Below are 26,780 nucleotides of genomic sequence, written 5' to 3'. Positions count from 1 at the left end.
GGAGTGATGGGGCTCAGTGCTTGGCTTTGCAGCAAAAGGTGCTTTATCACAGTTGTTTGCCTCTGCATTGTCTGCATCGTGTCCCTCCCAAGGGCCGTATGCTCCATTCTGAGCTTTTGTGCACGCTCCAGGAAACCTTTCCAGCTGCTTTCAAGGCCCTCTATTGGGATTAACTGTATGCTCCATGGAACAGATCATCTACAGCTTTTTCTTATGTTTCCTGAGATCTGACAGCCTCTCTGCACGCTACAACTCCCCTCTTCACACAGTTACACGTGCACAGGGAAATAAGAAAAAGCACAGTCATTTATGGTCCCATTCTTCATAGTCTCCATGCCAACAATGATAAAATATGCTTGTTCCCATAAGGTTGGAATGCTATTCCCATCTTCTCTTCCAACTCCATGCTTTCCTTTGAGATGGTAAGATATTCCCCCATTTATTTCCCATTCTACAGACCTTTTGTACTTTGAGTGGTGCACACACGTGTGTGGGAGGAAGGGACAGGCTTTGTGTAGGGGAGTTCTTTAAAATTTTATGGTTTTGAGCAGTTGGGGGCTGGATGGATGACTCTTTTCTTTCCTAGGGTGGGTAGAGGAGTAGTAGGAGCAGGTTAGTGACTGCATGTGACCTTCTACAGGCTTTACTGACTACAGCTGAGTAAATCATTGATTTTTCAGTTTAGTGGCCAAACCAAAAAATCTGAAAGAAGAACTGATTCATTTAGAGCCCAAACTGAATGGTTGTTTTTTTCTTGCAGAAACAAAAACAAAAAATATTCTTTCTGATCTAATGAAAGATTTGAAATATGATTTTGAAAAGACATTAAAAAAGGAACAAGTGTTGGGTGGGAAGGGGGGAAATTTCAGTTATACATTCAGCTGTACTCAGGACAGCTTGCAGGGATGCAGATGCAGTTACTAACCCGCTGGAGCTCGTTCGCTGACTCGGTACCAGATTCAGAGCCACCTCACCTTCATTTTCTCTGACGGTGCCCTGTAGACATCTGCATTCTGGTGACTCTTATCCAGAGGGAACTGGACATGCTTGTCTCCAGACAGGCCAATCAAGTCCTGGGCCTCTGCATGGGTCCATGTGGAAGCAGGGGGGCATGGTTGCTATGAGAATGTGAACTCACCTGGTACTGAAAGGAGGCGCTCCTGGCTGCCTGCCAGCATTTAACCAGAGAGAGTACATCTGGTCAAGATGACCCCAGAGCTGTGGAGTGCAAACAGGTGCAAAGCAGGTTGATGCAGGTATGAAGCAATGCAGTGTGGGACACTAGCTGGAGGACTGTCAGCAGCATTAGCATTAGGAATTATTTCACAGGAATCTTACAATGAACAAACTGATTGTGAAGTGGAGCTATTCCTGCTCCAATGAGGATTAGTTACGGCAACCTAAGATGCCAAATAAATTGCTCTGAGAACAGGGTTCATGTGGACACAAGGTATTTAAGGTGAGCTAATTACAGCTAATGTGAGGTAACATCCCCTGTAGACAAGCCATAAGGGTAATTGAGAAGGGCTTCACACTGGAACCGGTGTTCCAGGTGTCAGGCTCTGTTGGCGTGAGGCCGACACACAAGATCCTAATTCCAAGCAGTTGGAACATCTCCGCTTTCTGGCATCATGTAGAACATTCTCCTGCTTCCTTCCCACTAGTATTGTATCTAGTCTGTTGTAGACCATCACTTCTCCTTTGTGTCTATCCCACTCTCTGCTCCTTCTGCTGCTGGGGAATTATTTCTCCTCTCTGCCCTTTGCTTTTCCCTTCTGAACTCTCAGCCACTATTTTTGTATTTTCAGATCATATGAATTTTGAAGCTCCTTCCTTCCTTGTTCTCACTCCTGTGAAGACACTTGCTATTCCTTTCCCCTTATTCTCCTTTACTCCCCAGTCTCACAGATTGAGCCTCTTTGAAGCCTCCAGGCTTTCTTTCTTTGAACTTTCGCCAGTTTTTCAACTCTTGGCTTTGACCTCTTATTCAAACTCCCTCTCATCACTGGAGCACAGGAACTGGCATATGGAGTAAAGGGCTTATTTAACAATGTCTTTGCAGTTGAGAGAAGAAGGTTCCCTTCATTTCATCCCCAGGAAGGCCTGGGGAAGGTTTTGGGATGTCAGTACAACCAACACTCACTGATGGATGCATTGGCTCTTTAGGTCGCATTGAGGTCCGGCTGGTTGGAGGGGACACTGCCTGCTCTGGACGTGTTGAAGTCACACACGGAAATACGTGGGAGACAGTCTGCGATTCACACTTGGATTTCAACACCGCTTCTGTTATCTGCAATGAATTAGGGTGTGGACAGGCTGTAGCCACTATGGGAGCAACACATTTTGGAGAAGGACATGACCTGATCTGGAAGGAAGAGTTTCATTGTGTGGGGAATGAGACTGTCCTTTCAAACTGTCCCAGGATGTCCCGTCCTAACGACACATGCTCCTACACTGATGCTGTCAGCATATTGTGTTCAGGTAAGAATTCAAACTGTTGACTTTAACATACAACTAACATGGGCCCTACAGCTGGGCTACTAGATCTCTTTTCTCTCACATCCATATATTCCTCCTGTGAACCCACATCCCAGAAAACTTTGCTTGTTTCCAAGTTGCTCCAAAGGATTCTTGTCTGCTACAAAGGGTGGCTTCACTTTCCCACCACCCAGGGGGAGCCAAGAAGAGATGGTGGGGAAATCCCATTCTCTCTCATAGTCCTCACTCTATTTCAAGTGTCTCCACTAAATGGGGACAGTTCTATTTACCTTTCTCCTGATATAAGGATAGGGTCCCAACAGAGCTCTGATTTCCCTTATCCTCCACTAGGGATGCATGTTCTCCACTGCTGAGCCTCTCCTCCCTACTCAGATACATCTGTAAGGGGAAGGGGCAGGGTCTAGTGATCAGAGAACAGAACCAGAACCCAGGAGACATGGGTTTTATTTCCAGTTCTGGTTCTGTATTCAGTAATGCCTTGTACCTCAGTTTCCCCATTTGTGAAACAGTTAATTTCCTACCTCAGATTGTGTCTGTGAGGTTTAACTTCATTTGTGTTTGTAAAGGCTTTCAGGCACTTGAATACATAGTGCTATGTAGAGCGTAGGTGTTATTTTAAAACTTTCTTGATGGAATTGGACCAGTTGTGGCCACTTTTAGGTTATTGCCCTGCAATGGGGATTGGCTTTGTGCCACCCATTCATACAGATATGATTATTAGAGACTAGCTGAAAGCCCATGCTATTGCTTGGGTGAAACTTGTAAAGTCTTGTGAAGCAATGGTGACTGCTGCAAGAAAATATTAAGCAAAAAACAGAAATATTTTAGCAAGGCAGGGCACTCACTGGTGCAGCACTTCCTGCTGGTCTGTCCAGGAATTAGCTCCTTCAGCTCAGGAGTGCCCTCTATGGGCCGGTGTCTTGCCCTCTGTTACCTGCCCTGTTGTCTCCACCACCTCTGACTCCCTGTCCCTCACAGACCCTGGTACCCCTACCTTGGGGTGCTGCCACACTCTGGGTCTCCCCTCCTATACTCACCTGTCAAGGTTCCCTCCCCACTCTGAACTCTAGGATACAGTTATGGGGACCCACATGAAAGAACCCCCCTAAGCTTATCTGTACCAGCTTAGGTTAAAAACTTCCCCAAGGCACAAATTCTTCCTTGTCCTTAGAACTGTATCTCTGCCACCACCAAGCAAGTTAGATAAAGATTTAGGAAAAGGACCACTTGGAGTTCTTGTTTCCCCAAAATATCCCCCCAAGCCCCTTCACCGCCTTTTCTGGGGAGGCTTGAGAGTAAGCAAGGTGAGCTAAAACCACTGGTTTTTAGGACACTAAAAACCAATTAGGTTCTTAAAAGCAGAACTTTACAATAAAGAAAAAGTAAAAGAAGCACCTCTGTAAAATCAGGATGGAAGGTAATTTTACAGAGTAATTAGATTCAAAACACAGGATTCCCCTCTAAGCAAAATCTGAAAGTTACAAAAAAAACCCAAACAAACCAGGAATAAACCTCCCTCTTAACCGAGGGAAAATTCACAAGCTAAAACAAAAGATTATCGAATGCATTTCCTTCCTATTACTTACAATTTGTAATCTTAGATACTTAGTTCAGGTATGGCTTTAGGAGATGTATTTTCCCTACCCTGGTTCCTCTCTGTCCTGGAGAGAAAAAAACAAAAACAAAACCCTTTCCCCACAGATTTGAAAGTATCTTCTTCCCTTATTGGTCCTTTTGATCAGGTGCCAACCAGGTTATCTGAGCTTCTATAGGCAAAGGAGGGATTTTATGCTACCCTTAGCTGTATGTTTATGACACCACCTTCTCTCAGTGGCTACTGCCAGTCATCATCTAGCCCCTTCTCTCAGGGGCAAACTGCAGTCTGTTATGGCCACTCATCACTGGCAAGGGTTGGACCTGCTGCCTTTCTAGCCCCACCTGCCTCCTTGCAGCCCTAGTACCTCCCCTGGCCTTTAGCAAGGCCTCAGCCTGGGACTCACCAGGCCAGACTCAGCTCTGCCTGCCTTTCCCCAGCCCTGATCTGCCTCAGATACCCTGCTTACTCTCCCAGGCAGCCTGGTCCTTTGCTCCCAAGCTGACACAAGAGTCTCTCTCCCACTCGCCCAGCCTGCCCTTTTCTCAGGGCCAGCTGTGCCCTAATTGGGTGCAACCACACCTGTGGCTGACTACCCAACCAGCCTCTATTGCCTGCTTTTAACCCCTTTCTGACCAGAGCCTGGTGACGGCCCCGCTACAAATATGAATGCAAAACATGTACATTGTCAAATTGCAATGTATGCACATGTGACAGCTTTGGCTCATATCATCTAGCTCAGATATACCCACCTCCCTCCCTCTTCTTTTTTAAATAACTTAGGACAGTTAATGTTTTCACGGAATTTTGAACCACACATTTCATTAATGTTGAAAGCATGCAGCCATTTTCATTCTGAGGCAGACACTAATTGAAAGACAAATTCTCAACAACTTTGAGTGCCTGACAGCTCTCTCTGATTTGAAAATGAAACTAACTTATGACCAAGGTGCCTTTCACCAAGCTGAGTCTATCACTGTACCAATACTGTATTTATTGCTAAAGTAAGTTTTCACCCTGGTCTGTCTTTGGGCTTTTTAACTGCCCTTGATTCCCCTGCCAATGTGTGTGTGATAATTTCAGGTTGAAAAGTCAACCTTGTAATGCACACACAAAACACCCCTCTCCCTGGCTGCTCAGCTGGAGACTGCACTTGCCCTCCCCTCACCCCTGAGTCGGGGAACTGCCCTTCATTCCCTCTTCACCCATAGCAACACTTCCCTGCCTCCTGCTACCCTGGGGCTCGGGGGACCTCCACGATTTACGAAATTGGCATCCCGTCTCGCTCCTCAGCATGGACTACAAGGTTGTAGCGAAAGCCATCTCGCTGTGGCTAGGATCCATGCTGGCGGACGTGATCCACCCAGACCAGACATACACTGTCCCGGGCTGCACCATCTTCGACAACCTGTATCTGGTTCGGGACCTCTTGGAACTCGGGTGTAGGGACGGTCTGTTGTTCGCCCTCCTGTCCCTGGATCAGGAGAAGGTGTTCGACAGGGTGGATCACGGGTATCTCCTGAGCACTCTGCAAGTGTTTGGCTTCAGACTCCAGTTTGTGGGTTTTCTCCAGGTGCTGTACGCCTCCGCAGAGTGTCTGGTCAGGCTCAACTGGACCCTGACCGAACCGGTCAGCTTCGGGCGGGGAGTATGGCAGGGGTGCCCCCTCTCGGGCCAGCTGTACGCTCTGGTGATTGAGCCCTTCCTCTGTCTCCTCCGCAGGAGGTTGACGGGGTTGGCGCTGCGGGAGCCGGAGCTGCGGCTGGTCCTGTCGGCATACGCCGACGATGTGCTTCTCGTGGTCCAGGACCCGGGCAACTTGGTGTGAGTGGAGGCTTGCCAGGCCATTTACTCGGCAGCCTCGTCAGTCCGGGTCAACTGGGTCAAGAGCTCTGGCTTGGTGGTAGGGGATTGGCGGCAGGTGAGCTCCCTCCCACCCGCGCTTCAGGCCATACAGTGGAGCATGGTCCGCTGCTCTATCTGGGCGTTTACCTTTCCGCCATGCATCCGTCTCCGCCGGAGAACTGGCACGGTTTAGAGGGCAGGGTGGTAGAGCGGCTCCGGAGATGGACAGGACTACTCCGGTGTCTCTCCCTTCGAGGGAGGGCATTGGTGCTTAATCAACTAGTCCTCTCCATGCTCTGGTACCGGCTCAACACCCTGGTCCTGGCCCCGGATTTCCTGGCCAACCTGTGGACATTGATTCTGGAGTTCTTCTGGTCAGGACTGCACTGGGTCTCTGCAGGGGTTCTCCATCTACCCCTGGAGGAGGGAGGGCAGGGCCTGAAGTGTCTGTGCACTCAGATCCATGTCTTCCACCTCCAGGTCCTGCAGAGGCTCTCTTATGGTGCAGGTAGTCCAGCGTGGAGCGTACTGGCGCACACCTTCCTGCGCCGCTTCCAAGGGCTCTGATATGACCGGCAGCTCCTTTATCTCCATCCGAGAGGTCTTCCGTGAGACATCTCCAGGCTGCTGGTCTTCTACCAGGATCTCCTCCGGACCTGGAAACTGTTTACAGTGACCAGGTCCGTGGCGGCCTCCGTGGGGGAAGATCTCCTCGCGGAGCCCCTGCTACACAACCCCCAGCTCCGTGTGCAGGTGGTGGAGTCCCCCTCGGTGCGCCAGAGGTTGATCCTGGCAGAAGTTAGCAGAGTCGGAGACCTCCTGGACTACGACCGGGGAGACTGGCTGGATCCCCTGACGCTCGCTCAGTGCATGGGGCTCTCCAGACCTCGTACTCCTCTGTGCGTACTTCAGGAGGTGAAGGAAACATCTATACACGCTCGTGCTCCATACCCTTCATATCCTCACCCTCGCGTCCCGCCCTGACACAAAGTGGCGGGACCTTCTGCCACCTCTAGAGGGTGAGGAGCCCCGGTGGGCCGCCCTATATTCCACCTTGGTCCTGAGGCCCGCCGGGGATATTAGTTGGCGGCTCCTTCACGGGGCCATGAGCACAGGCATGTACTTGGCGCGGTTCACCCCAATCCCGGACACCTGCCCCTTTGGCGGCATGAGGGAAACCCTGGTGCACGTCTACCTGGAGAGCGCCAGGCTGCAGCCCCTATTCCAGCTCCTCATGAATATTTTGTTGAGATTTTGGTTGCACTTTTCCCCTCACCTCCTTATCTATGCACTCCCTGTCCATGGCCCCACTAAGCCGCGGGACCTCCTGGTCAACCTCCTCCTGGCCCTGGCTAAAATGGCCATCTATAAAACCAGGGTGAGGACGTTGGCCGATGGAGTCTCCTGTGACTGTGGGGCCTATTTACGATCCTCCGTCCGTTCACACCTCTGGGCAGAGTTCCTCTGGGTGGCGTCACTTTGTTTGACCCTTTGACCACACTCCTGTCCCTGTTGTTCATTAGTTGTCCCCGGTAATTATTTGGTTTTCCAGGTCCTGTGGACCCCCCCCCCTTAGGTTGGGGGGGATCCTTTAGCAGTGGGAAGGGGAAATATGGCTGCCTTGGGGCTTCACCACCTGGGACCCAGCTACATCACTTCCCTGACTCCCCACTACCCTGCCTACTGGGGCAAGTGGGCTTGGGCTTGTCTTCTGCCTGGTTCCCAGCAGGAACAGTTTCCCAACTTTGCCCTCCCCTGCCTCTTGCTGCCCCGGGACCCTCTTTCTGCTCTAGGGACATGCATGAAGGCAGGGCTCAGTGGAAGGGCAGGTCTGTGTCCTCAACCCTGAAGCTCTTGCACAGAGCTTGGTCCAGCCCAGAAAACTGGAGTATTTGAGGAGCTTCTTGTGTCATCACAGCAGCTCCTCTGATGCTTTTGTAGGCAGCAAAATCCCATGACTCCCAATCAGCTTGAGAGATCTGGAAACACGGCAAGACTGCCTTCCCCTGGCTGCTTGGAGGGGACTCCCCACCTCCACCACCAACCCGAGGCTGGGGATCTGCCACCTAATCTCCTTCATCTCTCACCCCCATTTCTGTCTTCTGCAGCCCCCTCAGCTTCCCTGCACTTCACATCCCCCTATGTCCCTTTCAACCTCCCTTCCACCTCCAGCTGCCCTCTGCCCCCCACATCCCTCTCCCCGCAGCCTTCCTCCTGTCCCACATCCTTCTCCAAGCCATTCCGTTGAAACCTCTAAATCTGCCTCCTGCCCCCACCCCCAGGTGTCCTGCTCCCCGCACTTTCACAGAGTCTCTGTTGCCCCTGGGCCCTGTCCATTCCTCTCAGCCATAGAAGAGCAGCCATGTTTCCTGTGGGCTTCAGTCTAATTGAAAACAGTGGAAGATGGCAGCCAACTTTTCTCAGGGCAGCCTCAATCCTACGTGCCAACAGACCTTAGGCAGATGGCAGCATCTCACTGGCTTCAGCCCCACTGTCAGCGACAGGAGATGGCGCCATATGGAATAAGGGAAACTCCGAGACTTAGAAGTGGCTTAAAACTTAAAAGTTGGATGGTAAGTGACCGTGAATCCCAGTGATGACTGAACCTGGTGATATTCTGAAGCAGAGGAGCTCTCGGCCATGCCAGTAGCTGGCCCCAGCATTTCATGCTGACTCAGCGCACATCCTGGGCTTCAGAGAGACTCACAGACAGAGTGACATTCCTGGGATCTTCTTATATGGGTAACAAAGGTCGCCGTCTTGTCAGGGCCAGGGTCTTGTCAGGACACAAATCTACATGGACGAGCTAAAAGAAGGGCGGGGCCACCAACAAGGTGCCTTTCCCAACATCACTGCTAATGGCAGAGCCTGGAAAGGATCTGCACTGCCCACTAGCCTGCCTGTGGAACACACCACTGGCCGAAAGCCCAGTCCACGGCACTCAGCTGGATAGCCTGTCACTGTGTCAATGAAGATCCGTGGCTGGCTGGCCATAATCATGCTGACAGGTTGGGTATTGGGGTGGGCTGGGGGAAACGGAAAACAGAGAGGTCTTTTTCCTGAAAGTTGAAGTCCTGGAGAGAGGAAGCCAGGATTGGAGAGGGGCTGCCTTTCTGTATAGGGTGGGGTTGCTACCGCCAAGACACAGAAAAACTGGCCCATCTGTGGGCAGACCCAGATCCCAGGGGAGGTGTCACTGGTCTGTGAACAGGGTGAGGTCCCATTAGAGGAGAGGCTGGTCTGTGATCAGAGCCAAGTCCCAGGGCTGGGAGCAAACATTGGAAGGGGCTCAGTGCTCAGAAAGTTATGGGAGGTTTGGTGGGATTTGTGGTTGGGAGTGTGGCACTGCTCTCCCATTGACTGGCGTCTGCCTTGGCACACTGCACACATGCAGATCAGGATGAGTGTGCCAGCCGGGAGGCCATTGTGTGTTTCCAGCTGTGACACGCTTAGCTGGAGTTTTGAGATCACTGCATGCCCAAGTGCATTTGTGCACAGCTTAGAAATTCTGGCAACACCAACCCCTCCCCTGCCCGCAGCCAATAACACCTTTGGACCAGCAACTGGGAAGGCCATGGAAAAACTAGCCAGGCGACTCAAAAACCAGCCAGATAGTATAAGGATGGTGGCGGGGAGAGAGGGAAACCTCAGCCCTACGGTGCTCATTCCTTCACATTTCTTTGTGTGAGTTTCTAGTGATAATAAAGCTTTCATCTCCCCATGCCCCTTCCCTCCTTTATCCCTTCAATGGTGTGTTTGACTCACTTTGGGTCTTATCCAGCAGTGGCAGCTAAGGGTGCTCAGCCTCTCACAGAATTCACTCATCGCCTTGTGGGATTGTGCCCTGTACTTGGGGGACCCTCCCTTGCTGAACTCAACACTCTGGAGGTGCCCAGGGTATCATTGGGCAACCTTAACTCTGCATTAATGATGGCTTTTTACCATTTAATTCTACTCAAAGTCAGCTCTGAATCCCCAATTCTACCCACAATCTCAGAACAGCTCTACAACTTGGGGCAGGGAGATAGTCACCAGTGTTTGCTTTTTAACTATCATCAGAAAGCCCCAGATTGAGCACTGTTGAGTTGACTGAGGCAGTTCACAATTCTTAGAGTTCCTGTTTCAGTGCCACCAATGGAAGCCCCAAGCAGCTCTTCACCAAGGGATCCTCCTGGAGCTGGCAATAACCACGGAGCGTATCTGCTCTCCAGCTGCAGTCACTGCATTAGGTGTGGCTGTACTGAATGGTGGAGGAATTCTGTACCCAATTAGGCACGGTCATTCTACAGCCAGTATAACCTATTAGACTGGTATTCACACTGCCCTTCCTCCTTATATCCATTCTCCTACCCACGGCTGTATCCTTTCTTACTTTGTTTTCTTCCCTGTCAGTGCTAAAATCCAGCGTGGCGATTACCTGGACATCTCCCAACCATCTCCCCCAAATTCCTAGTTTCAATCAGTTGTGCCAGCCTCCATCCTAGAAGTCTATTTCCTTCCCTACTCAGATGAAGTCCATCCCGAGAGAACAGTCCTCTGTCCATGAATGCCTCCCAGTGGCCATACATCCCAAAGCCCTCCTTATAGCACCACTGCCTAAGCCATCTGTTGATAGTCATAATCTTGTCACACCTTTGTTGCCCTTCTCTAGGAACAGGCAGAATCCCACTAAAGATCACCTGAGCCTCCATTTCCTTAAGCGTCTTTCCCAGCCTAGCATAGTCTCCCTTAATACTTTCCAGCAAGAATCTAGCCGTATCATTTGTTCCCACATGTAGGATAATTCGGGGATTCTTTCCCGCTCCCTTTAGGATCCTTTTCAACCTCAGGTCTACATCCCGTATCTTAGCACCTGGAAGACAGCACACCCTTCTATTCTCTGGATCAGCTCTGGTTACAGGCCTGTCTATTTTTCTCAGTAAAGAGTCCCCGATCACATAGACCTGCCTTTTCCCGGTGACGGTGCTGTTCTCCAGTCTATCCCCTGTTCCCTTTGGCTGGAAGTTCTTTCATTCCTATTCTCCCTTGCAATCCTCTGCAACCTATCCCATATCCTCCTGGAGCTCATAGTTGGTGTAGTCTCCATTGACTCTTCCCCGTTTCCTATAGGACTAGCCGCTCTTCTCTTCTTCCTTGCCCTTCCATCTTCAGTGACTACCTGCTGAGCCCCTTCTTCATTTTCCAACTCCACAAACCTATTCTTGAGCTCTATTTCTCCTTCACTAGCCCATCTTTTCCTCTGCCTGGTTCTTTTAGCCCTGATCTACACTAGGACTTTAGGTCGAATTTAGCAGCGTTAAATCAATGTAAACCTGCACCCGTCCAAACGATGAAGCCCTTTTTTTCGACTTAAAGGGCTCTTAAAATTGATTTCCTTACTCCACCCCTGACAAGTGGATTAGCGCTTAAATCGGCCTTGCCGGGTCGAATTTGGGGTACTATGGACACAATTCGACAGTATTGGCCTCCCAGAGCTATCCCAGAGTGCTCCATTGTGACTGCTCTGGACAGCACTCTCAACTCAGATGCACGATTGTCTGCCGTTGCTCTGATGCAGGGAGGGGCAACTGATGACATGGCTTACAGGGTTGGCTTACAGGGAATTAAAATCAACAAAGGGGTGGCTTTACACCAAGGAGTATTTCAGGCAGGACTTCACGGAGGGTTCCAATAAGAAATGGTGCACCTAAGTTATTGTTCTTATTGGAACAAGTAGGTTGGTCTGGTCTCTGATTGATACATGGCTAGATTTACCTCGCTGCACCTTCTCTGTGAGTGACTGCAGTGTGACCTAGAGGAATGAGTCCCCTAGACAGGGGGCGGGGGGGGGGGGTTTGCAAATGAGTACAAAACAAACTGGTCTATTTCTTGTTTTGATCAAGTCACTCCAAATTTAGTCCCTGCACCCATGTCTGCCCAGGCGCTCCTGATCGACCTCACAGAGGCGACCAGGAGCACCTAGGACATCACGATGACGGCTACCAGTCCTACTGTACAGCCTGCTGCCACAAGGCAATGGGTTGCTGCTGCTGTGTAGCAATGCAGTACCACATCTGCCAGCACCCAGGAGACACACGGTGATGGTTACCTGAGCGGGCTCCATGCTTGCTGTGGTATGGCATTTGCACAGGTAAGTCAAGAAAAAAGGCGCAAAATGATTGTCTGCCCTTTCTTTCACGGAGGGAGGGAGGGAACGGGGGCTTGACAATATGTACCCAGAACCACCGGCGACAATGTTTTAGCCCCATCAGGCATTGGGATTTCAACCCAGAATTCCAATGAGCAGCAGAGACTGTGGGAACTGTGGGATAGCTACCCACAGTGCAAGACTCCGGAAGTCGATGTTTGCCTCGGTACTGTGGAAGCACTCTGCCGAGTTAATGCACTTAATGCACTTAGAGCATTTTCTGTGGACACACACACACTCGAATATATAAAAACGATTTCTAAAAAAAGACTTCTATAAATTCGACCTAATTTCGTAGTGTAGACATACCCTTAGTCACATGCTTCCACTGACCACTTTCCTCACCCAGCAGTCTCCCCTCAGAATTCCTCAGTCCTAATTCCATCTGCAAGTCTGAGCGTTTCCCTTCAGATACCTCATGTTTTTGCTCCATAATCTGCTTGAACCCCTTTCTAAACTCAACTAGACTTTCCACCTGCATCTCCAAACCTCGGATCTTTTCCTCCATCAGCTCTATCAGACGGCATTTCATGCCGACAAAACTCTTACCAGGTGCCCCCTCCAGGATCATGTACATGCCGCAGCTTCCACATCCAGTCATCTTCATTGTGTCCTCCACGACATGGGTCACTCCCACTGCTGCCTCTGTATCTGTCATAGCCTTCCCACCTAAGTCCTGTTAATCTGGGAAACACAAACCCCACCAAAACACCACCCCCCACAGCAAAAACAAACCCTGAACAAGCACCACAAGAGAAACTCCCCTTTCAAACTCCCCTGTTTACCCCTCTGTTTGCTGGCTCCTGTGCCGCTGCAGCTGTCTGTGTATCATGGCTGACGGTTCCACCAACGCTTCAGCTAGATCCTTAAGTATCTTTGTGTGACAATCAGGGTCCAGACACCCCAAGGGGAGAACAAGGGGCCTGAAACCAAAGAATAAGCAGTTGAAACAACTGTTTGTATACAGTACTATAACAGTGTACTGGATAAAAAGAAAAGGAGGACTTGTGGCATCTTAGAGACTAACAAATTTATTTGAGCATAAGCTTTAGTGAGCTACAGCTCACTTGGGTAAGATCTCATATAAAAACTGGAGACATGCTGGTTATGGATATCATTGTGTGAGGTATATACAGATGGCGAGTAGAGTTATGTATGTGTGATGGAAAGATGCTCCTAAAATATGTTTTGGGGACAGACTTGAGAAACAAGTTTGTCCCAGACAAAGGGATGTTGTTTTACCTGTTTGCCTGTTTCTCCAATGTAAACTGAGCAAGGTGAAGCCAGAGACAGTGGAAATTATGTTACATATGAGCCAAGAGGATGATGGGAAGTCACTAGGAAGCGTCAAATAGCAAAGGAGAAGAAATTTATCTGGGGAGGCACTTTAGACAAACATTTCAAAAGGTTACTAGAGTATACAAAGAAGGGGAGAAAACTCGTTAGTTACCCATCCTTTAGTGGGCAAAGAGGACAGCACCCTCCAATTCCGTGAATGTTGGATCCTCCTGCCGGAAGGCTTGGAGATGCTGGCAGTTTGATGTGAGAAAGCTGTTGAGGCAAAGATCATAGTTTGCTAAAGTAAAGTCTTAGACACTAGAAAGTGTTGTAGTTTGTTTTGTTTGTAAGCATTTTCTGCTTCTGTTATCTCTGCTTAGTATCAATTAAATCTATTTTCTTTATTAATAAACTTATTCGTGGTTTTACCATAAATCAGCTCCATGCTGTGTGTTAAGGTAAAGAGTGTGTCCTCAGCTGGGCTTGCTACCCAGGGGTTTTAGAACCCAAATCAGTGGTAATTTAACTGGTTTTCTTCAAGAAAAAAATTAATGTGGCCAAAGCTCCTCTGTCTGATAAATGATTGATACAAACCAGAGTGCTTTACCTAAAACTACTTTATTGGGTTTCAAGTGTGGGCACACTATGTATGCTGTAGCAGTAGCGTGCAGAGCATTCCAAATATTTACAGTTACCTAAAAAGTCTGAAATGGTCTCAAGAAATTAACAGCCAGGCTACCGGGGCCCCCCTCCTTCCATCGGACTATTGGGGAACTTAGGTGTAAAATCCTTGCCAAAAGGAAAGCTTCCTCAGACTGCTCCAAAGCACACTTTCTAAATAATTTTTTTGTAAATTTTCTTTGGATAAAGCACACTGCTCATAATAGCCTCTAATGGGCTAATAATTTCCCCAGCAACAGCCAATAACAATTCATTATTTTTATTAGCAAAATATTCCTGGTTATAACAATGATAAAGCTTACATGTTAGAGGAACCTAAAACCAAGGTCAGTTGCCCAAACGTTTTTTCTATTTTTACAGTACGTTTATTTTTTATTGTATTCTCCCATTTTGATTAGAAAAACTGCAAGCATGTAGCTATTTGGCCTTGCCTCTCAGGGTCATAAAACTATTGTTAGCTATGTGATGTTTGGGTTTCAGCTGGCAGTGGTTGAACATACAAAATGACTGACTCCAGTGCTGTCCAATTGTGGGGTTGTCAAGGTTCCTTCCCCACTCTGAACTCTAGGGTACAGATGTGGGGAACTGCATGAAAACCTCCAAAGCTTATTTTTACCAGCTTAGGTTAAAACTTCCCCAAGGTACAAACTACTTTCCTTTTTCCCTTGGACTTTATTGCTGTCACCACCAAGCGTCTAATAGATATATAACCGGGAAAGAGCCCGCTTGGAAACATCTTTCCCCCCAGAATCCTCCCCAAACCCTACGCCCCCCTTCCTGGGGAAGGCTTGATAAAAATCCTCACCAATTTACATCGGTGACCACAGACCCAAACCCTTGGATCTTAAGAACAATGAAAAAAGCAATCAGGTTCTTAAAAGAAGGGTTTTAATAGAAGAAAAAGTAAAAGAATCACCTCTGTAAAATCAGGAGGGTAAATACCTTACAGGGTAATTAGATTCAAAACATAGAGAATCCCTCTAGGCAAACCCTTAAGTGACAAAAAGACACAAAAACAGGAATATCCATTCCATTCAGCACAGCTTATTTTCTCAGCCATTTAAACAAACAGAATCTAACGCATATCTAGCTAGGTTACTTACTAAGTTCTTAGATTCCATTCCTTTCTGTTCCCGGCAAATGCATCACACACACAGGCAGGGAGAGCCTTTGTTTCTCCCTCCCTTCAGCTTTTGAAAGTATCTTGCAGCACACACATGGTCATTTTGGTCAGGTGCCAGTGAGGTTATCCTAGCTTCTTAACCCTTTACAGGTGAAAGGGCTTTTCCTCTGGCCAGGAGGGATTTTAAAGGTGTTTACTCTTCCCTTTATATTTATGACAGGGGTGCATGCAGGAATGTCAAATACAGGGCTACAGGCTAACAGGCTAGTGTGTGTGTACTGTATCTTTGGGGACAGTAGATTTAATTTCTGTGAGGTTTGCATTCCTTCCCCCTCATTGTTAATATTAAATGTGTTGAATATCTGCTCACCATTAACCTATTTAGTAAAGATTAAAACAAAATAGAAATTAAACACCTCAGCCTTCTTGATATCGTCCCTTATTAGCTCTTCTTTTAACTAAGTAGAGGACATGTACTTTACTTCATCTTTCTCTTACCCCCTAATGTATTTAGAGAACTTCTTATTAGTATTATCTTTTTATGTCCCTTGTTGGGTGTAACTCGTATTGTGCTTTAGCCTCTCTGATTTAGTCCCGACATGCTGGTGCTGTGGTTTTGTGCTCATCCTTAGCAACTGCTTCACATTTCCACTTTCTGTACAATTCCTTTTTGATTTTCAGTCCTTAAAGAGCTCCTGTGGAGCCATAATGTTCTCTTACGATTCTTTCTGTTTTTCCTTCACATCAGGATACTTTGAAGTTGTGTCTATAATATTGAGAAACTGTCAGATCTCCTGACTTCCTTTTTTCCCTAAGATTTTCTTCCCATGGGAACTTAGCTATCCGTTCACTATGTTTGTTAAAGTCTGGAGTTTTTGAAGTCCTTTTTTCTTATTCTGCTTCTTTCACTCCTTCCTTTCCTTAGAATCATGACAACTATCGTTTCATGGTCACTTTCACCCAAGTTGCCTTCCACCTTCAGATTCACTAACAATTCCTCCCTCTGGGTCAGAATCTAGTCTCAAATGTCGGTCCTCCTGGTTACTTCCTCTACTTTTATGGAACAAAAAGTTTTTCCCAACACATTCCAAGAACTGATTGAACATTTAGTGTTTTGCCTTATTACTTTTCCAACAGATGTCTGGGTAGATAAACTCCCCTGTTACTGTCAGGTCTTGTGTTTTGAATATTTATGTTTGTTGTAGAAATGCCTCATCCATTCCTTCTCCTGATTGGGTGGTCTATACTAGGCCCCTACCATTACATCACCACTATTTTTCCCGGCTTTTATCTTTGCCCAGAGACTTTCAGCTGGTCTGCCTCTCACCACCTTCTGGGGCTCAGAACCTCAGACTTGCCCAAGGTCAGACAGCAAGCCAGTGGCAAAGCTGGGGATAGTTCCAGTCCAGTGGTTTTTCCACTGGGCCACAAGGTTGCTATGTTATTCCTCAGTGCTCCTCCCTGTCCTGTACGTTATTTTAGAATGGAATGGGGATAATGGTGGTTGTATAGTTGCTCCCGGGGCCTGCAAAGGGGTAGGGCTCCCGTAGATTGCAGCACACACATGGAAGGGGAGAATTCATGGCTGATGTGCCTTACTTCAACCCCCAAACTTTTTCTGCTTCCCTTCCTAGTTTGCAACCCCTCATGTGTTCTCCCTTCCTCCTCTCCCAATCCTCACACTCTCCCCCTTCCCTGAGCCCACCCCGCAACTTCTTCTCTCCCCTATCACCGATTCCCATTTGTCTCCCTCCCCATAATAAACACATCCCTGGCTGAAAACCCAAACATTTTCCCCTGTTACCACCTACTCTTGCACCCCTGATCACCCCTCCCCTTCCCAGTTGGAAGTTGTTTTCTTTTCAAAAGCAATTTCAGCACATTCTGAATATGTTGCTGCACTCAGATTATATTCACACCAAACAAAATCCCCCATGAGAGAGACCAAATGGATCAATACACCTACTTTTTTAACATCATGTTTCTTTTCTGGGCTGGAGTTGCACTCACAGTGCCAGGGGTGGGGGTGCCTAGCTGTAAAGGCCACAATTTACCCTCAAAGCCACCCACATCTCATGCTGGATTGTCAGGTTTCCAGATAGCTATCCTCTCTCACTGCACATGCTCAGTGTAGTCTATTAGATGTGTGTGTAGGCGCACAAGCCTTCGCAAGCACCTAACTGGAGAAGCAGGCTCGTTTTGAAATAACATCTGAATTTGAAATAACATCTGAAATAACATCCTCTGTTGGGGGTAACCCTCAAGTGTCTGAGACCCTGGTGCAGTGATCTGAGTCTTGGTTTGATCTCTACCTGTGTGCAAAAATAAAATGCCCGAATCTGTCAACTTTAATATAAGCTGTTTTTTTTTTCCTTCCTGGGAGCTGTATCTCGGAAACCCCTTGGTGAAATGGCCCCACATTTTATTACTAATACAACCCTGTGCTCCTATGTGAAATACTGTATTTCAATCCAATCCAATCAATCAGGCAGATATTAGAGCACTTAGAAAAAAATTAGCTTTGAAGGAAAGCTGGTCTCAACCTTAACTGTTGCAGAGCTGTCACTGATCTATAATATCACTACTATGTATTTTGTCCCCAGTCAGACCCCTGAGTGCAACTGTTCTGATTCAGTAAGCTTCCAGTAACCTAGGACTCAGCACCCTTGAGAACCCCAGTTTCTTCACATGGGATTTGTGTGATAACTTAGGGGCATCCGCTCCAGACTCCTGACCAGCACTCTGGAACCACCAAAGCAGAGACTGGCCTCAGCCAAAGACAATCTGTCCCAGGCATGACCCTGACCTCAGAGCAGTAAATGCCGGGGCGGAGTTTGGTGGGTGCTGTGTGACTTCCCACAAAGGGCAGAAATGAGCAATAACGCCTGCACTGAAAGAACCTGATAATCAAATCTGAACATCCTCATTTACAAAGTGCCCAGTAAACTGGGAAGTAATTATTAATTAATTATCCCAGGTCACTGGGGCTCCTTCGTCACATCTTTGGATACAATTGTGCAAGAGAAATGTCCTTCTGATCTCCCTTCTCCTTCTTCTCAGGGTACAGCGGGTACAGGCTGGCAAACGGCAGCACAGGGTGTTCGGGGAGAGTGGAGCTTCGTCACGGAGGCGCCTGGGGAACCCTCTGTGACTCCCAGTGGGATTTACAGGCTGCCCACACCCTCTGCCAGCAGTTTGACTGTGGATTCGCCCTGTCGATTCCAGCAGGGCAGCTCTTTGGCACAGGAGACGGGCCTGTCTGGAACGGCACGTTTGGCTGTGAGAGGAATGAATCCCGCCTGAGGGACTGTCTTGTAACAGCGCTGGGCACAACTGAGTGTCCCCCTGAGAGTGAAGCCAGCGTGGTGTGTTCAGGTGAGCAGCTGCAATGGGAAAGAAAAGGATTGGGGATTGGGGAACATCCTCAGCCAGATCTTCACAGTGTGTCAATCAGCCAAGCTCCATTGGGCTCAGTGAGGCTATGCTGATTTACACCAGGTGGGGACTGGCCCATAAATTGGAGCCCTGTCCCTGCACCAGCCAAGTCTGTACCAAGGAAGCCAAATTCTTGTCCCTTGTCCTGCCTTCGAACTAACAGATGTAGATCGAGTATCAGTTTGTGAATGTGCAGGTGTAGAATAGTCCCACAGCCCCCACAGGGTAACTGCTAGCATTGATCATGAGCAAGAATCCCTTCCTGTTCCCCACTCCCCTCCCTGCCATTGCCATTAACACTGATCACTGCGCCACCTCGACGCTCACTTTCCCTTGTGCTCAGGGTGCCTGGGCGGCAGGTTAGTGAACGGCACCGAATGCTCCGGGAGAGTGGAGATCCAACATGGAGACACATGGGGAAGCCTCTGTGCCTCCCACTGGGATTTGCAAGATGCCAACGTCCTCTGCCATCAGCTGAACTGTGGATACGCCGAGTCGATCCTGGGAGGAGCCCATTTCGGGGAAGGGAGCGGAACCGTATGGAGCGACACTTTTCATTGTGAAGGGACTGAACCCTGTCTGTGGGATTGTTCTCGCATGGCCCTGGGCAACCCAACCTGCTCCCCCAGAGACTCGGCCAGTGTTATTTGCTCAGGTAAGTTTAATATAGACGTGTATATGTTAGTTACAGTGCAATGTACTGCCCAGATTAGGATCATCATGAGTAGTCCCATTGACTACATTGACTACAGTACTCAAGGTAAGTAGGGGTATCAGAGTGTTGCTCTCTTTAAGTTCCCCAGATCAGAGACACTTCCGGGTGCAGGGAGGGGTGGTGAGGTGGATCCTAGCACTACGCTAGAGTGAACCGGAGAGAATGGCTCTGTGCTATAAACCTGGGGTTTGTGATTCACAGATTCCCTCAGTCCCAGCAGGGCTGACTCAGCCCTTCATCAGGCTGAGGTTGGTGTTGCAGAAGCAACCTATACGCAGAGATCTCATCCATGCTGTGGGCCCATTACAATCCCATCTCTCTCTCTGGAAACGTAAGTGTTTGCCCTGGTGTTCCTGGCCAAAATTCTTCCCCGTTGCCCATCCTGGGCTGTGTGCTGGTGGGCTGCAGCCCTCACCTACAGAGCTTGATCAGTGGGTGTGTATGTTTGTAGATCATTAATTCCCCACAGCACTTCACAGAAATAGTCATTTCTTTGCCAAAGATCCCAGTTTTCAGGAAAGCGTTCAAATGGCTCCAGAGCTTGGCTTCTGAGCCAGCTGAGAACTTTCACAAAGATCCTGCTCTTAGTGAGAGCAGCTGGCGCTTTGATGAAGATCCTCCTCTACAATGCAACACAAATAATGCAGGGGTCCTTTTTCCTGCAGGCTTCTCCAAAGATCTTCAAAGGCTTCCCCATGCCACACCAGAGAACTGCCATAGCTGATTGATGGCAAGTCATCTGATGGCTATCCATAGTGGCTAGGCCCAGATTTTTACAGCTGTTTCGCTGTTGCTCCATTCAGCATGGCAATGCCTAACTGGTTTAAGAGCATACATTTCATTTTCAGTAAGGATTTAGGCACTTCGCAGCCTTCATCAATGAGATCAATAGGAGTCACATCCCTCAGTGACATAACTATGCCAACCTCACCCCCACTGTAGACAACAAAAGAAGAATTCTTCCATTGATCTAGCTACCACCACTTGGAAAGATGGATTACCCACAGCAATAGTAAAACCCCTTCTGTCACTGAAGGAAGCATCCACACTACAGCAGCATAGCTGCAGTGAAGTTCTGTGTCACTGTAGCACCCACAGTGTAGACATGGCCTTAGTAAACCAAACATTTAATGCACACAGAAAACATTATAATAACTATGAATTAGCACTCCCAGCTATCTCCATGACACCACTGATTTCGTGAGAAAACTACAATGCATTGGTGATCTTCCAGAAAACACCATCCTAGCCACCATGGATGTAGAGGCTCTCTACACAAACATCCCACACATAGATGGAATACAAGCTGTCAGAAACAGTATCCCTGATGATGCCACAGCACAACTGGTTGCTGAGCTCTGTAACTTTACCCTCATGCACAATTATTTCAAATTTGGTGACAATATACACCTCCAGACCAGTGGCACCGCTATGGGCACCCGCATGGCCCCACAATATGCCAACATTTTTATGGCTGACCTGGAACAACGCTTCCTCAGCTCTCGTCCACTCACGCCCCTTCTCTACCTACATTACATTGATGACGTCTTCATCATCTGGACCCATGGGAAGGAAACTCTGGAAGAATTCCACCACGATTTCAACAGCTTCCACCCCACCATCAAACTCAGCCTGGACCAATCTACATGGGAGGTCCGCTTCCTAGACACTACGGTTGAAATAAGTGACAGTCACGTTAACACCACGCTATACCGAAAACCCACCAACCGTTATGCCTACCTTCATGCCTCCAGCTTCCATCCCGAACACACCACATGATCCATTGTCTACAGCCAAGTGCTGGGCTACAACCGCATTTGCTCCAACCCCTCAGATAGAGACCAACACCTACAAGATCTTCACCAAGCATTCTCAAAACTACAGTACCCTCACGAGGAAATAAGGAAACAGATCAACAGAGCCAGACATGTACCCAGAAGCCTCCTGCTGCAAGACAAGCCCAAGAAAGAAACCAACAGAACTCCACTGGCCATCACATACAGTCCTCAGCTAAAATCTCTCCAACGCATCATCAGTGATCTACAACCCATCCTGGACAACAATCCCGCACTTTCACAGGCCTTGGGAGGCAGGCCAGTCCTCACCCACAGACAACCTGCCAACCTGAAGCATATTCTCACTAGCAACTACACACTGCACCAAAGTAACTCTAACTCAGGAAACAATCCGTGCAACAAACCACAATGCCAACTCTGCCCACATATCTACACCAGCGACACCATGACAGGACCGAACCAGATCAGCCACACCAACACCGGTTCATTCACCTGCACATCCACCAATGTCATCAAGTTGCAGTGGGGGAGGTTTAGGTTGGATATTTGGAAAACCTTTTTCACTGGGAGGGTGGTGAAGCACTGGAATGGGTTACCTAGGGAGGTAGTGGAATCTCCTTAGAAGTTTTTAAGGTCAGGCTTGACAAAGCCCTGGCTGGGATGATTTAGCTGGGGATTGGTCCTGCTTTGAGCAGGGGTGGGACTAGATGACCTCCTGAGGTCCCTTCCAACCCTGATATTCTATGATTCTATGATTCTATGATAATATACGCCATCATGTGCCAGCAATCCCCTCTGCTATGTACGTCAGCCAAACTGGACAATCCCTAAGTAAAAGGATAAATGGACACAAATCAGATATTAGGAATGGCAATATACAAAAACCTGTAGGAGAACACTTCAACCTCGCTGGACACACAATAGCAGATTGAAAGGTAGCCATCCTGCAGCAAAAAAACTTCAGGCCCAGACTTCAAAGAGAAACTGCTGAGCTTCAGTTCATTTACAAATTTGACACCATCAGCTCAGGATTAAACAAAGACTGTGAATGGCTAGCCAACGACAAAAGCAGTTTCTCCTCCCTTGGTGTTCACACCTCAGCTGTTAGAAGAGGGCCTCATCCTCCCTGACTGAACTAACCTCGTTATCCCTAGCCTGATTCTTGCTTGCATGTTTATGCCTCCCTCTGGAAATTTCCACTACATGCATCCAATAAAGTGGGTATTCACCCATGAAAGCTTATGCTTCAAAACGTCTGTTAGTCTATAAGGACTCTTTGCCACTTAAACAAAAGCTATAAGAAAGTAAATCTATGGGGTCTCCTTATACAGACCTTCCTCCATTTGTTTCTCTTACAACTTAATGTGTTCTATACTTCAGCACACACATCCAAACACATTCCCCAATTCTCTTAGAGATGATTTCTCAGGCTTTGCAGTGTGGTTGTAACATGTAGTGGGTCTTCAGAGCTTGAGAAATGGCAGAACCTCAGCCGTTTCAAACACTTCAGAAATCGGTGAGCAACGAAACAGTCTGGGGATCTTATCAGCTAGCAGCGCTCCAGCCCTAGGCTTGGGATAAGAGTTGACTGGGTCTCTCAGTTGCTGATGAAACAGAAATCTGTAGCCTGTATTCAATGTGGTACAAGGATTGGAAACAGCCTCTACAATATCTGTTCCCTGGATCTCTGTAAGGCTCTCACTCCATAGAGCACTGTCTTCTCCCCATAAACCCAGCTAAATCAGGCAAGAATTCACAAATCCTCACCTCACCAAGTGCTGCCCTGTTCTCTCTCTTTAACTGAGACAGAATTCCAGTTTAGAGCAGTCAGCTGATAGCTAAATGTAAATTCCATAGTCTCTGTGGTCTCCACAGCAACAAATACTTCCCCAGCTCTCCCTCTAGGTACATAGACCACACCATGGTGCACCAAACATTATCCCAATGGAGGGTTTCCTTAGAAAATAAAGCTGGCATAGCACTGCCCTGTATCCACGGTGGTAGAGGGGTTGGGATCAGCCCTCACAGCAGATACATCTCTCAGCCACTGAGTCCACAGGGCTGTCTTCGACACGGTATACATTAAAAAGCTGGGTTGATCCAGCTAAATCACTCAGGGATAAGAAAAATCCTCACCCCTGAGTGAGACATGAAGCCAACCTACCCCCCCACCCCCTGCAGTGTAGACAGCACTAGGTAAACAGAAGAATTCTTCTGTCAAGCTCGCTACCACCTCTCAGGGAGGTGGATGAACTATAGGAATGGGAGAACCCCTCCGGTCGGCATAGGTAGGGTCTACACTAAAGGGCTACAGAGGTGCAGCTGCAGCTGTGCCATTGTAGCCTTTCAAGTGTATAAAAGCACTTCAACTCCTATATTTATAATCCCCCCCCCCCCCAACCCTGCACTCTAGCTCTGTCCTCAGAGGGTGACTAGGGTGTGGGGTTGCCCATAACGTAACAGAGGCCCAGAATATCCGATAAAATCTATGTCCCCTCCCCATGGCATCTTTCGCTTTCTGTCAGAGAAATAAAGTCAAATGGTGCAGAACAAGGAATGTGGGTCACACTGACACAGAGATTCTGTGCAGGAAGTAAGGGGAGATTACACTGGGCCCAATTCTTCCTAACCCTAAGGGCTCATTTACACCTGCTCAGAGTATAGGAGTCTTAATGTGAGAATCAGACCATACACAACTTTAATAAAAAACAGAGTAGTTAAATACCTGTCTTAAGTGTAATACTAATCTCATCTTTAAATATGGAGTCACTACTGTCCTCTGTATGTATATTCTTATAACTGTTTATATATTTAGGAAGATTTGACAGGTTTACAGATCACATTTTGGGAGCACTTTGGCTCCTTTGAAATGTAAGGTGCCGCATACACTGTATAAATCTCCAACGACCTAATCACCAGAAAGGGTCTTCGCTTCTCCCACAAGGAACTTCAACATCTTTATGTGCTCACAGTGAACAAAGTTTTAAAATGAAAAATATATATGTTTAGAAAAAAATGGGATCTTCTTCCCCATTGCCCAGAGGTCACTCTCTTCTCCGGCATCATCTCCAGCCAAGCCAATAGCTAGACTTCGTGAGAAAGGTAACTCAAGTGTCCACAGTTGCAGACCTGGCCTGGAAAATCCTTGCTGAGTGCAGAAAAGCCTTTATTGTGTTAGCTCCTTTTGGGTTTGGAGCTGACGCCGTGATCACAGGCCACCAATGTTCTCTGAACGGGGACAAACAGGGCAGAGTTTTCTTTAAAGGAGCCATGTGTCCTGACAGTCTGGGTCTGGGAATTGCAGCAGGGAAGTGGGGCGCTTGGTGCGCTCATTGCAGGCCAATCCCTAGACTCCTGTTGTAAATCACAGCTACCTCACAGCGCTGACGCTATCAATGTGCGGGGTGAGCACTGAGCACTTTTGCACAGACCATTTTGGAAACCAGGGGCCTGATCTGCCAGGTGTTCCTGAGCACTCTCCACTCACATTGACTCCTTAGGGAGGTGAGAGCGCTCCACATCATGCAAGATCCGATCTCAGAGCTGGGGAATTCTTTCCTTCCATTACCTCCTGCATTTCTGAGTAGACAGACAGACGAAACCCTTGAAAGAGGCTGTTCCCTGTATCACTGCACAGCGGTGAGAGTTACCTTCCACTCAGCACAGAAACTTGTGTTTCACATCATACCTGTGTATTATTTCTAATTATTTATTACCAGCAGGGAGTGTTATTCAGCATATTTTTTGTCTCTGTGAGCCCAGGTCGTTCTGAGGCGCTCAGACTGTTGAATGGAGAGAGCCGATGCAGTGGGAGAGTTGAGATTTCCCTCCATGGTGTGTGGGGCAGAGTGCTGGATGACCAGTGGGACATGGACGATGCCAGCGTGGTGTGCAGACAGCTCCAGTGCGGAGTTGCTGAGAAAGCTTATTACCCCCCTATGTCTGAGCGAGGAAGGGGCCCCGTGGGGCTGAAAAGTGTCCGATGTGGAGGAAATGAGACTCGTCTGACTCTCTGTGACATCTCCCCGCCTGAGACAACCCAGGCAGGAATTGCTGAGGACGTTGGTGTCGTTTGCTCAGGTGACTTAGTGTGAAAATCTTATAAATATCCTGTCCTTGTTCAAGGGAACATGACCCACCCCAGGGCCTGCCTCCACCCTACCTTGTGCTGTGATCTTGGCAGTCCTTGAAACGATGTGGATCTGATGTTCAAACTGAGACCGATTTATAGTAAAAATATATTATATACAGAACAAAGCATAGTCATGGTATAGGGTTAATGCATGATAGCAACCTCTCTCTCTGTCTCTCTCTCATATTTTTATGGATTAGAGCTGTTCAAAAAAAATTCATCAAAACTTTTTTCCTGTGAAAAATCTTCACAATAAGATTGCAAATTTTCTCAAATAGTTTTTCATTGAAAATGTTCAGATTTCTGTTGAAAAACTTGGGCTGTCAATTAACCACAGTTAACTCACGCATTTAACTAAAAAAATTAATCGAGATTAAAAAAAATCATGATTAATTACAGTTTTAATTGCACTGTTAAACAACAGAATACCAATTTAAATGTATTGTTTTATTTCTGAATGCATTTATTTTTTGTACATAAATCTACATTTGTAAATTCAGCTTCCATGGTAAAGAGATTGCACTACAGTACTTGTATTAGCTGAATTGAAAAATACTATTTCTTTCATTTTTTACACTTCAAATATTTGGAATAAAACAATATAAAGTGAGCACTGTACACTTTCTATTGTGTTTTGTAATTGAAATCAATATATTTGAAACTGTAGAAAACATCCAAAATATTTAAATAAATGGTATTCTATTATTAACAGCACAATTAATCACGATTAATTTTTTTTAATCACTTGACAGATCTATGAAAATCCCAAATTTATTTGTGGAACATGAAAAATATTCACGGTTATTCATATTTTGTGGGAAAAGGATGAATTTCCAAGCACCTCTAGTGTATCTGGTAGCTTCTTTATGTTAAAGTCTTAAAAAAACATGCTGTCTTGAATCAGAAAACAATAGTAAGAAAAGGAAGTCATATGCAACCTGTTTTGACCAAGGCTGCCATGGATAGTAACTCTGGGCTAGATCCCCCAAGGGCCTTGGGCGTTGCAAGGCCTGACTCCTAGGTGCCTTGCCATCAAATGGGATCCTCAGCCATGAATCACGCGCCCAGCTCCACGTACAATGCATGGGGAGAGTTAGGCACCAGAAGCCAGAAAGCTGAACAGGGATCCATCTACATTTGCTAGCAGTGAAATACCAAGGAAGGGAGTAGGGCCTAGATACACAAAGTTATTTCGTTGCCAACCTGCCATTGATCAAAGCCTCAGCCCCCTGACACGCAGGTAGAGGTAGGCACCTATCTCTGCTCGGGGACCTCAGCCATGAACCCACTCCTGGAGCTAGGCACATAAGCCAGGTCAGCTCTCTCATCTCCCCATTTTACACAGGACCCAGTGGTTAAAGCACTCAACTGGGCGGTGGGAAATCCACATTCAATCCCTGCTCTGCCTGATTTGGAGCAGGGACGTGAACGCAGGTGAGTGCCCTAGTCACTCTAGACTGTGCTGGGGTGGGTCTCTCCTGCTGGAAATGTTCCA

The 26,780-nt window shown here is 47.6% G+C and overlaps 1 protein-coding gene across 1 annotated transcript in view; it reads left to right on the top strand.

Moving 5' to 3' along the window:
* The window catches only part of LOC142069398 (antigen WC1.1-like), a 72,228-nt gene that overhangs the window by 21,298 nt on the left and 24,150 nt on the right, over nt 1–26,780 (top strand). The window contains exons 3-6 of the mRNA XM_075120307.1: nt 2,167–2,481; nt 18,268–18,582; nt 18,986–19,297; nt 24,916–25,233. Of these exons, the coding sequence (XP_074976408.1) occupies nt 2,167–2,481; nt 18,268–18,582; nt 18,986–19,297; nt 24,916–25,233 (1,260 nt within the window). The remainder of the gene's footprint in view (nt 1–2,166; nt 2,482–18,267; nt 18,583–18,985; nt 19,298–24,915; nt 25,234–26,780) is intronic.

Source organism: Caretta caretta, chromosome 1 (assembly GCF_965140235.1).
Source record: "Caretta caretta isolate rCarCar2 chromosome 1, rCarCar1.hap1, whole genome shotgun sequence".
Taxonomy (NCBI): Eukaryota; Metazoa; Chordata; order Testudines; family Cheloniidae; genus Caretta; species Caretta caretta.
The sequence above is the reverse complement of the archived record's forward strand: the minus strand, read 5'-3'. Positions and strand labels throughout refer to the sequence as shown.